General features: G+C 45.9%; 2 protein-coding genes across 5 annotated transcripts in view; one reads left to right on the top strand and one right to left on the bottom strand.

Annotated features, from left to right (window-relative positions):
* LOC122382103 (centromere protein X-like) overlaps positions 1-12,787 on the top strand; it is a 72,416-nt gene that overhangs the window by 16,696 nt on the left and 42,933 nt on the right. The window lies entirely within an intron of this gene.
* On the bottom strand, positions 3,898-10,459 carry LOC122382101 (calmodulin-2/4-like). The gene is made up of 6 exons (XM_043367031.1): positions 10,364-10,459; positions 9,911-10,054; positions 8,128-8,237; positions 7,816-7,906; positions 6,488-6,544; positions 3,898-3,997 (listed from the first exon to the last, which is right to left on the bottom strand). Exons 1-6 carry the CDS (start codon positions 10,410-10,412, stop codon positions 3,948-3,950), a joined length of 501 nt encoding a protein of 166 aa, XP_043222966.1. The 5' UTR covers positions 10,413-10,459; the 3' UTR covers positions 3,898-3,947.

Below are 12,787 nucleotides of genomic sequence, written 5' to 3'. Positions count from 1 at the left end.
CTTGGGACCAATATACCTCATCTAACTCACATAAAAACGGGTGAGGGGCATTCCATGTCAACCGGGACAGCCAAAATCGGCCACCTCTGCGATTTTGTTCAAACTTGGTATACTTATTGGCTATTGGATGAAACCTCTGAGGGTGAAAGGATTTTGTCATATGCCCTCGGGCTACAGAGATACAAGCCGCTAAACTTCTGTTTTTTTTTTTTTAGCAGAATAGGACGTGTATTTCAATCTTGAACGATCTATAGCTTCAACATTTTTGAAGCTATTAATTTCAAACAAACTAAAACGTGTACATAAGGAGTTATGCTAGTAAAATTCGGCAAATTTTACATTTTTCGGTGATTTTGAATTTATTTTATTTTGAATTAATTTCTTAAAATCTAATTTGTGAAAAATGGGTACCCTTCGATTTTGCTCAAATTTAGATATTGTCTTCCACTACACGTAAGGCACACGTGCTGAGAAAATTAGAGTGGGCCAACGATAACTTTAGATGATATAGCAACAAGTATTGCAACGTAGCACGGGCGGTGGAAGGGGCGGATTTCGCCAACCCCACCTGTTTTTCGCCAATAACTCACGCCATAATTATTGTATTATCGTCAAACGTTCAGTATCTGTCCAGAATTGAATTGCGAATCCTCTCGTGCAAGCAATAGGTAAATCGGTCTCCAACGTTTCTAGTAATACCGGTGTAAAGTTAAACATCTTGCCGGAGCGGCGCGCCGGCCGGCGCCGGCCGTTGCCGCCTGAATGGTAGACTGTGCCGGCGCGGGACGGTTCTATCTTTGCACTGCGCTTCTTACCGCTGATTATGATCGATTCGTGTCAAATTTTGTGTGAAGGCTTAAAAATGTACAGCCAATTTAATGGTCAAATAAATACGAAAATCAACAGGTAAAAATTGAATTATAAGGGTGCAAACACAATCTGTGACTGAAACGTTTCCCGCGTCGGCCGATCCCCGCCTCTGCCGGCGACATCCTTAGCAGGCCACTAACTGCCAAATTTATGGTTAGATTTACTAGAGATTCTTATAACACTACAAATGTCGTATAAAGGAAGAGATAGGAAAATCGGCCAGCTACTTTTAGAGCTATGGGCGTATACACGCAAAATAGTCACTTTAGCAAATTTGATCACGTTTAGCCTCATTTGATCTTGAAGACATTGATCTAGGGCCATGAAATTGGCACACGATAAAGTTGCCCACCGCCCCACATACACTTCAAATTCCGTTTTTTTATACCTTTTTGGCTAAACTGGGCCTTTCTCCCCTAGCGCTGGGAGAGTCAGGCGTATTTTCTTTTTGCAACCAAAGAGAGGCGCTGCCCGGAGAATGCCCAATTGCATCATTAAAAAAAAAAATGGCTTACATCTCCGCGATGACCAGCTATCTTCGTGGCTTAGTAGTTAGTGTGCCGATCGTGTACCCACTTCGTAATCTAAAGGTGGCTGGCTCGCGGCTGGTCAGCCTCAAGTGTTTTAACACGCATTTGTTTTTTAAGACTTAAGTAGCATCTGGCCAGCCGGCAAATGTCGTGAGGGCTAATGTTCGTATCTAAGTAGCACATGGCCAGTGGGGAACTGCCGTGAGGGCTGTACATATTTACGCGTGTTAGATTAGGTCAGGTCACGTCAGGTCAGGTTAGGTTTGCTTTGGTTTGGGGCAGAAAGAAGCATCTCCGGGTAGCGCCTCTTCTTGGTTGCTAAAACGAAACACGCGAGTGCCAGACATTACGAAGTCCAAAAGACAGTTACGTAGACGTCGGCCCATTCTGAATTTTTTATATGATGTAGCTAGTGTATAGGAGAATAAAATATGTAAAAATCAGCAAAATCGAAGGGTACCCATTTTTCAGAAAATAAAAATTTATTTTTTGAATTTTAATTAAATTCACTAATCAGCTAATTACGTCAATATTGTTATTCTCAAATTAAAGCCTAATCTATTCCCTCCATTTCACACTTTGTCCCGTGGTGATATGTCTAAAACTTCAATGGTTATGACGCTTTAAAGATGATAATGTGCCTTACCTAAGTCAATTTTTGATGACGTGTATCTCGGAAACGTGACGTCATATCTTGACAAAAAATGTCTTCTTTCTTTTCACATATAGTTGAGTAGTTTCACAAAGTTTCGCAAAAATCGGAGGAGGTGAGGTTCAAAATGGTCATTTTTTGTCCCACTTGACGTGGAATGCCCCGTGACGAAAATATCACAGCCGGTCTGGCACTTCAGTACGCATGCAAGTACGCGGTACATGACATGCCTACCCAGCCCCACTGGAAGTTTCGTTGGGAAAGTCACATTATAACATAACTGGTCTTACGTTGCATGCGGAAGCTAGCTGTTTCTGCAGCTAATGCCGCAGAAGCATCTGCCCTGATTCGCTAGCTCAGTTAAATCAGTAGTTTTGTCGATTGATAAAAAACTCTGGTGACCTCAAATAAACTTAGTGACATTATAGGTATAAGGCGTCACCCAAGGGCCGAAATGCAAGGGTGTGCATTTTGCAATATGCAGTCGTGATTCCAGGTGCTAATTAAATTATATAGTATTACCTATACAATTTACGGCGTTACATAAATGTTAAGTACTCCCCATGGATTTATAACCGGGAGGTCATGTGACCGAGCTGACCTAAGGTGACCCCTGTGCAAAATTTTGTATATAAATTTATATTAGGGGCCAAGAGTAGATGCTTATTGCTGCTGGAAGTTTAATTTTTCTACGGGGAAATTATATGGCACTGAACGTTCCATGTTTGCGTTATTTTTATTTTTTAGAGGCTCGTTTTAGAGTCTGAGTTATTTTTATTTATTTTTTTAACTATTTAGAGGCTCACTATGACGTCATAGGTCAGTGACCTGACAGCCTGAAAATTCAGGCGGTGCTAAAAGGTCAGTCTTGTAGCAAAAGTGACTTATGCCAAATTTTAACTATCTGCTATGTGCTTCTAAACATGAAAATATGGCAGAGGGGTATGAGAGGTTTGTATTGTGCATGCAAGTTTATGAATGCTAGACTTCTTGTCCCCGGTTCCATTGTGCATATGTGCCGCGTTTCATACTGCATGTAGTAGGCGTAGCCATTTTCAGAGAGCCATGCCAGTTGCCACACCAAATTACAACGTGGCGGTGCGGTGCTGGACGGAGATCACGGAGCGCTCACCAAAAGCGGCACCTCAACTGCTTGCGAACGCCAGCGTCACCGACAAGCAAACCCGATTTGAGTTCGATCGGCACGCAGTTTCTAAACTTCAACCGCGTTTCACACGTGCAGAACTCATTGCCTTTGATCTGTTGGAGTGTACGCACGTACGCATTGTCTGATGACAGGTTAATTAGAGATTACGTAAATCTGAGCACAGCTGGTCCAGTTATTGCGAAGCTATTTTAAGTGGAGCTATTTCGTCACCTCAGATCGGACACGTGCCAAGCTCTCTGCCCAATAGCATAGGACCGTCGTCTCGTATAAACGCGTCGTCGAGTGTAGTCACTTGAAGTTGCGATATTTTCCTATGCATGCTAGAAAAGGCCGCACCAACCCACAAACCCTTGTGTCAAACATGTATTGGCACCTGAGGATGTGACAATCGCTCTAAAGCACCTCAGACAGAGTCGGGTCAGTTCTGCGCTGTTGCGGTGTGGAGTGTTATTGTATGCATACGTGAGATACTATCGCTATTGAATTACTCCTGCTAATTGGATATATAAGTACAAGAAGACCCATACATCTCTGATCTCACATCCCCATGTTTATGTATTTTTTATTTATATCATCGGCTGGGCATGTCCAATACTAGTTAGTTCACAGCATTCGCTCTTCGCCAACATCGTGGTTCTCTAACTATTTCGATGAGTGTGAGAGGAATCTTTTTGGTATTCTCCGCCCGGATCTCTCTTGTTTGCGTCAGATGTTTCTCTGAGTATCTTCACATTGTTGTCTCCCCCTCTCCGTCATCGGTGACAGCTCGCACAAACTCTGAAACACATGTATTACAATGTTATCAGTGTTCAGCGCAAGTAACGGGTGGTCAGTATGGAACTGGACAAAATTTGATTAAGCATAGCATCTCCAATTATGGACATATTTTAATTATTTTTGGCAGGTGAATACTTCCATTTATTTTATATTAGCAGCTCAGATTTCAACTTTCTGCCATTAACTAGTAGGAAACATTGCGCCGGTAAGTCAGCAAGCGTTCCGGGACCTGTTCGCGCTAGTTTTTTTAAAATAATACAAATTACAAAAATGCTAGCATTATGCGTCACATTACGCCATAGAATGTCACCAGATCTTAAGAATATGTGATCATCGATAAGTTCTGAGGGCTTGCAGATGTTTTACATGGTGGGAACGGCAAGGTCACCAAGAAAATGTCCATTCAGCTCCGGAAGAAACAAACCGGCGCCGTCACCGAACAGTTGGGGCTCTCCTAATGATCCTGGGAAGCAATTTTGGGATCTTCAAAACATATGACTAATTAATATGTCAACAAGCAGGAATCAAGTACAGAAATAGGATAAAGGCGACGGAGGCACAATTTCGTACACAGAAAACCCGCCTGCGCCGTCTGTCACAGGGTCCAATGCAGGGTAGCAAAAACATGGAGGTGCATATGGATGATGAATCTTATTTCACCTGCAGTGGCAGCCAAATGCCTTCCATTGCCGAATTTTACACCTCAGCTGGTGGAGACACTATTCCACATGTGGATCTCACCTTCGCTTTCGACCTGAGAGCAAGTACCCACCCGAGATGACCGTCTGGCTTGCCATGAGTCCGAGGGGATCACGCGTCCAGTTACTTGCCGAGCGCAGGCAATGTAACGGGTGAAGTGTACTATGAAAAGTGTTTGAATGGCGTGTTGTTACCACTTATTGAGTCTCAGAACACAGAACATGATGCTCTGTTAGGCTCCGACCTTGCAACAGCCACAGTACGCGCGCTAGACCACGAAACTTCTTGAGGAGGCTGGGGTGCCCGTAGTAGCACGTGACATGAGCCCGCCATGTACCCCTCAGATTTGACCCATTGAGGATATGTGGGGGCTCATCAAACAGAACGTGTATAAGGGAAGGTGGCACGTCAGCTGAGACGAACAATTTAAGTGGAAAATCCAGCAGGCCATCCGTCAAATCTACTCGGAGGTGCCGCGAAAGACAATATTGGGGCTGCCAGCGCGCGTGCGCTTGGCGGCTGACAGAGGTCCCGTGTCGCAGATTCACTAGGCCGAGCGTGATTACAATAAAATGAAGGCACGGTAACGCGATTTTCGTTGCTTTCGCTTGAATACTTTTGACACAGTAGCAATTCAAACTTTGTCCAGTTTCATACTGACCACCCGTTAGGTGTGTCACATATTGCGGTCTGGCTTGTCTGGACTCTTTTTGATCAGGCGTGTTACTTATACAGCTGTTACATTTCATAGTCCCGTGAATTCATGAATTGACCAAGCCCTGTGATGTTCCTGGCAAAAGGGTTGATTTGAAATTCAGTGTAGCATTCATGATTATGGAAATGCACGCCACTGTTGTCGCTACGGCCTGCGGCCGTTTGGTTTCAAAGGCGTCATTTCCATACTTATGTCCTTCTTCTCAATGACACATGTTTTACCTACTCGGTACGTTCGTTGACTCCTAGAGCGACATAATAAAAACACGAGTGACAAATGATAGCAAAAGTAAATCTACTTGTTTTTGCATGCCTAGACAAACTACCTTTACGGTAGATGTGCAGCACTAAAGGATGCAGATTCTGGAAGAGAAAATGGGTGATGGCATATAAAATCACTGACAGAAAGACAGGTGCAACTAGGGCGAATGACTTTTATAAGCTACGTTTCCATGACACGTCTTCATCGATTTAACGAAATTTCACGTCAAAAGCAGTCGGCTTTTCCTCGGATACTATTAAACTTATGCAAAAATTAGCGTGCATATGGTTTTAGCTAGCACTTAATCCTATATTTACAATTTAAAATGATGTCTAAATGGTATGATGGAGCAAATCCATTTTGCCAAATCGGCTTAATTTGTGCCATGGAAACGTAGTGATTATCATGCATGTAAATCTGGTTTTTGGTAACTGGTAAGCGAACTCGATGTCCGATAGAAATGCCCGGAAAACATGCCATAGTCTATCGAAGTATGAATTATGACATCTAATCCTGCATGGAAACCTGTCGCTCTAAAATTAGCTCTGGAATCTGTTCCTCAGCAATTCAAATCGTGGCGCGATCATTTCGCATACGCCAGGCAGCGCAGTGAACTAGGATCTTTGTGAGGTGGCTGGGATCGCGCCGAATGAAGTCACGGTACCAGCACCTGCGTTCGGTGACCTCATTTGCACTTCCCAATGACATATGTTTCATTCAGTACGTTTGTTGACTCCTAGAGCCACGTGCAATTGACACGACTTCTAACCAATCATAGTCTCAACCTGCTGGTGCTAGGGGAGATCCTTACTTACCGATAAAATCAATCCGGCCGTCTCCGTCCATGTCCACTTCTTCGATAATGTCCTCGACTGAAACAAGCGTAGTGCGGGATGCTCTGACGATTCGCAATAGCAGTAGGGGAGAGTCTGGCAAAGCGGCCACCCTAACGCTTCTCACGATGCCAACGCTTGATTTTTAAACTTGGAAAGATCCTTTCTATACCAATGTGATCCCTATTAAGTTGCCTTTTATTTCAACTGAGTTTTATTTCCAAAGGCGTTCACATATGAAAGATATTGACAAAACTTTAAACCTATGCATATTGGCCACTTTGCCCCATACCCTGGGGCAAAGCGGCCACCGGCGTCTTCTCAAGTCCCGATATGAGAAACAAAATAGTTGCCTCGTGTACGACTAGGGTATTTGATGGTGACAAGGTTAAGCGAGGATGGATGTTTACTTAATCATCTTCCACCTGTAGGTAAACAAAGAAAGGATTTTCATGAAAATAAACATTTAATTGCATTATTTGGTAACTCATGCAACTGAAAAGTGGCCAAGATGAATGCATGACGACACATTTGAATATAAATAATGTTTTTTATCCAGATGGAAGCAACTTATGGCCAATTGGGGGTGGCCACTTTGCCCCGGCCACTTTGCCCCGCGCATACCGTCCGAGACAAAAATATTCCAGCTTAGCTATTAGTGGGGTAAAAAACATTAAAATTGGTAGAATACATGTACGATAACCATGCAATGCATGGACAAGAACGCTTATAAAAATTCCAAACGGTTATGGAATAACATAACATTTAAAAATTGTAAACATAGTTGGTAACCTGGCAAGAAATGCTCTTCCGTGTTTCACAGAACAATGGTGATGGGCCTGAAACCCCGGTCTGGCTCATTCGAACGACCGTGAAGAGAAGTATAATTGGAAACCATAAATTGGAACTGACGCCAGCTATGAAGGGCTAAAACGATGGATGGCCGCTTTGCCCCGGGTGGCCGCTTTGCCCCACTCTCCCCTACCTAATGATGTTTTTGAGCCTTCTAACGCCATCTTCTAACGCGCCATCTCCTAACCGAGGAGATGGCGCGGCATCACGTGAAATACGTGCAAGTTCCTCTTTGTGTTGGTTGAATTGGTATGTAATTACGCGAGTGATTTTGCTGTTAAAAAGGACGGCGACATTTGTTAAGGTAGTTCGGTCACATCGTTCGCAGCATCTTGCATGATCTTACCAAAACTGAGCATGGTCAAAGATAGAGGTTCAGGTATATCTGCAGATCTATCTGACAACGGGTGGTCGTCGGATGGAGGTCAGGTCAGATCCAGAGGTCATGGGTCGCTTACTTTCTTCATCGGTGAGCCGCTCGCCAAGACAGTGCAGCACCGCCCTCAGGTCAGAGACCCCAATAAAGCCGCGACCGTTCTTATCGAACACCTGAGACACAGACGAGTTTCATCAGGGAACGTCTCACACTACAAAAACACGAATGCTGGGAAAACGTTGGCATTTGGGATTTACCTGATTTTATAAACATTGGGATCGTGTAATGCTTCGGTTAAAAGCTCAGATCGTGAGATCTTTTGAAGCTAGCGTTGATGATGAGCCAATCCAAAATAATCCGTTAGACCTTAACACTGTACAGTCATTTCTCTTACCTTGAACGCCTCTCTCATCGCGTTATCGGCTTCCTCCCGCGTCCGCTCTCCGTCTCGGCTCGTTTTCGAGATGACCGTGACGAACTCGTCAAAGGTCAGATTTCCATCGCCTGAGGAGGGTTAAAATTGAGGCATCAGTAGCGCATGGTATCCCTTGATATCCACGCATGATATCCCTTTTCACTGACACTAGGCTGAATATTGTTTTGTTGCGTGTCATACATTCCAGTTCTTTCAGCCTCTTTTCCCAACCTTACGTTGCATACTCAAGCACTTTACCTACTCCCTTTACTTTACCATCCACTTACCACTTTACCATCATGCTTCCGTTTAGTCACATAGCTCCTCTGAATCATAGAGGCGATATGAAATCCCCCGCTGGCAGCCTTGCTAAGGTGATGCATTCAGCAGGGGATGTCCAGCGGCGGTGGCTGATAGTTTGAGCACACACCGGAGTCGTGGCGGGGTCTACTACCTTGCCCTGTTCGGTTACGTTAACGGCACACATGACAACATTTCCGGTTCCCATCCCTATCTACGTCACCGTCACCGTATTCGTGATCGTACTGTGCTATGAGAGTCATGTTGGTTGTATCACGATGGTAAATGTCCTGGTCTCTTGGCATCACACCAAAGCCAAATTCAGTGCTATTTTGTGAATGGTGATATTAAAAAGAGAATATTATTCTTCCATATCGCTCTGTAAGAGACACGGGAGCACTCGAACAAAGACACGAGCGAGTGCGCAGTTATGATTCGTTGTGGCTTATGGAGCTCAAAAATCGGTTCTGAAACTTCAGTCATCCTGCTGTTGCCAGCTGATGAGGAGCCAAGCTGTTGCATTAGCACGGCTCGTGTTTATAGCTTGTCCGACCTTGCTGGCATGTTTTGGTCAAATCTCCGCATGTTGATTTGTACTAGGTATGGTGACTCTGCTCTTCACAGATGCTTAGATCAGATCTTTCTGATTGGTCAACCCATAAAAATCATGTGAATTGCCGTTCTGCTACATAGCTTGCGACTCTTTGTATCCCTATGATAATTGATAACTTTTGTTGCGTCCCATTTTATTGCATCCGTGTCCTATATGGAGGCTTTGCTCGCTGTAAATCCTGGTAATTCCGATAACCCGATAATTTCGTAAATCGAACTCCTGTCCCCTTTGTCTGAATTTTTGTCACGCCATATCGACATTTCCATTCGAGAGCTCGTCATTGGTCAGTCCAATCTTGGATATATTTGTGACAAGGTTAATGCGCCTTTATAAAAAAGCGCCCCAACCTTTTTGGAGCTGCAGCATGGCGACATTCTTACATACCATGCTGTATTGTATAGTTAGAATGAGTGATTCTCGCCGTCCATCACTGCTGCTATCCTGGTCCCCTTACGCCTGCTGAGATTCATATGCTGCCCTCCATATGTTGGCCAGCACCTCCTATCCCACCCCGTCACAGGGTGACTTAACCCGGGCAGCAACGTGAAACGTCCCAGCTCTGCTCACCAGCCCCAGTCCCTCTTACTTATCAGTCGACTCTGTCCCTCCATTCCCGCCATAGATAACTGCTCCAGATCCTTGCCCAATGCCCCAAAGAAAGACAGTGCATTTCCCATCCCATCCCATCCCATCTCATCCCATCCATCCCATCCCATCCCATCCATCCCATCCCATCCATCCCATCCCATCCCATCCCATCCCGTCGTCCTAGGTCATCCCAGACCCTGCCCCGGGCAGATCAGCGTCCCACTCCTCCCCGCCCCGCCCCTCCCGTCGCTCCCGACTGACCGTCGAGATCGACGGCGGCCATGATGTCGACGATCTCGGCGTCGGTGACGTTGTGGCCCAGCTGGCGCATTACCTCGGTCAGCTCGTGGCCGCTGATGCTGCCGTTGTGATCCCGGTCGATCAGGTCAAACTGGTACCGCAGCGCTGTCAACCAGCCGTGGCGGCGGGACAGGTCACAGGGTCAAGGGTGTCAGCAAATCAGGGCGTGTGTGGCTTAGCATGTTTGTCTAGACCTTTTTTTCCTTAGACCGGCTTTGTTCACAAAAAAAAAAACTTTTTAAAGATTTGAGTGACAGAAATAGCATCTTTAACAGTGGCATGAATGAAAATATTGTGCGTAACTATCAAAACATCGAAGCTGTATTAATCTATGCTGACCAACTTTTACTACATAAAACCCTCACCAAGCTGACGGCTGAATATAAGATGTTCGAGCTCACCGCTCCGACTCACCCTGACGTGAAGGCATGGCGCGGGTGCCCGTGTTTAGATGGCTGCTCATGTTGCTTCTGTGGTTGCCGACCAACGACTGACTGTTTCTGACACAGAGGCGACCTGCACTCTTCTGGGACCCGTCCGCCCCCACACAGGTGCTCAGACCGGGACGTCTATGTCTGGGTCGCTAGACATTCTAACGACGAACAGCACGCCTCACGTCTGCCGTTCCCGACAGTTGGGGACGTGACGGATCGCTATGACTTTTCGGCGGCAGCGGTGGCCGCCGGCTGTGCTCGTTCCCTCCGTAATGGTCGTCTCCAGGTGCCGTCAAAGTGCCGCTGCCGCGCCACAAACGGCGCGGCCCCTACACGATGGCGCCGCAGGCGGCCTCTGTGTCGCAGCCCGCAGGTGGCGTCAAACGGTGAGCCGTCCCTCGCATTGATTGATGCGGCTGTTCTCTGAAATCTGTGTATTTTCAAGGTCAATGCCACTTCCTTCCTAAAATTTGTGGTATGTGCTTGGTAAGCTTCTGCTATTTCTTGTATGGGCCAAACAGGAGCCGGCTTTTCAGAAGCAATTAGCAGCATGAAACAGCATAATGGCGCCTTATCACAATATAGCCGCGCGGCGATAGCCAGTTGATAGACGGCTGGCGACTTGTTGGTGTTCGGAATAAGAAATATCTGCTATAGTTTAGTTTATCCAGTTTATAGTTTATATTAGTTTATATCCAGTTTATCCAGTTTATATCCAGTTTATAGTTTAGTTTATTAGTTTATCCAGTGCATGTCTGTATGTTTGTTCAGAAAATTTAGACAGATTCTGTTGGGTACAAGATCGACATTAGACAACTTAACCCTCGCCGGCCGAGGGGGGGGGGGGGCGGGTGCCGCCCCCCCCCCATAGGGTTTTTTTCGCGATAGCTCCGAACACGCTGGCGATAGAGAGCTGAAACTTGGCATACCTGACCTTTGATCCAAGCCGCATCTTTTGACACCAACCGCATTTTCGGGTCAGGTCAGGTCACTGACCTATGACGTCATAAGTGAACCTCTGCACGGTCTTCAGATGTCGCAACTTCGCAACGCCCTCACTGCCAGAGGAGATGTCACAGGGAAATGAAACTTGCAGGATCTAGTATCCATTATGAGTCTCACAACTTGTATATCTCGGATTTTTCCTAAAGGTCATATGAGGTCAGGTCATTTTCGTGACCTCACCATTATAAGTCAATGGGGAAAAATGAAAACTGCTATTCTGGCGCCGGGAACGATCTCCAACTATCTCAAGCACATAGAATCGTGATTTGAGGCACTCCTTGCAAGGTTAGATGCGTCACTTTTGCAATGTTGACCTTGCGTGACGTCATTTATGACGTCATCAAGGTCATATTAGTTTTTCGTCAATAACTCTTGATCAAATTGAGCTAGCGAGTCGAGAAAGCCACCAATGGACTCAGGAAGACCTGCCGAATCGAATGATATGCGACATGACCTCTTTCGACCAACTTCGTGACCTGGGGGTGCTGACCTGACCTTGACCTGAGGTCAACACCCCAAGTTGACCTGACCCGGACAAAAAGTATATCATTCGACGCGCCTGAGCGAGGCGAACACGATGCTCTCAAAATCGCGGCTCTGCGGCCGTTTTTTGCGAAGTTATTCACCAAAAACTGAACCGTACCCTGGGGCACTTGACCTGACCTCAGAGGTCACCGGTTGACCTAGGACCTTAAAATCGGGTACCAATCTCTGCGTCTCGTAACGGCGCACACGCTCGTTTTTTCCGCGACGCGCTAGCTCCACCAGGGGCGAAACGGCGAGGGGGGGTCGTACCCGCCCCCCCCCCCCTCGGCCGGCGCGTATGTAGAAAACCAATAGGTCCGGCGAGGGTTAAAACAGTTTTTACTGGTATGGTTGTCGTTTTATATATGTACGCCTGATGGGCCATGGGCCTAAGCCCCTTACTCTACCAATAATGTCGGTAAACATTAACCCAATTGTGTTCCGTGGTAAGAATAACTCTGCTATCCTAAAACCGGCCATTGGAGCCCAATCGGTGCGTTTTTAATCTCGGGAAACGACCCGGTGGTGACCAGTGAGGTCATAGGAGGTAATGAAATGTCTGATTCAAAACCTTTGATAAAGTTAAGTTTTTTAGAGTAGGGGGACTGGAGACACCACTAAAAGCTGGGAATGAGCTGCGGAATCGAGCGATATGCGGCGTTGACCGCAACCTCTCCAAAGTAACGTCTTTATCTGACCGGATTCGATGTGTCCTTGACCTTCCATGACCTGAGACCATCGCCTAAATTTACATTTTCCCTGAAAGAAGTATATTGCTCTATGTATGTACTATGTACGTACAAGACTGGACAGGACAAATGCGATGGTATGCAAATCGTTCTCCGCGATTATTTTTGTCAAAGGTCGCGATTAT

This window comes from Amphibalanus amphitrite, unplaced genomic scaffold (assembly GCF_019059575.1).
Source record: "Amphibalanus amphitrite isolate SeventyFive unplaced genomic scaffold, NRLGWU_Aamphi_draft 000133F_arrow, whole genome shotgun sequence".
Taxonomy (NCBI): Eukaryota; Metazoa; Arthropoda; class Thecostraca; order Balanomorpha; family Balanidae; genus Amphibalanus; species Amphibalanus amphitrite.
Note: the sequence above shows the minus strand (reverse complement) of the source record. Positions and strands in the feature narration are given on the sequence as shown.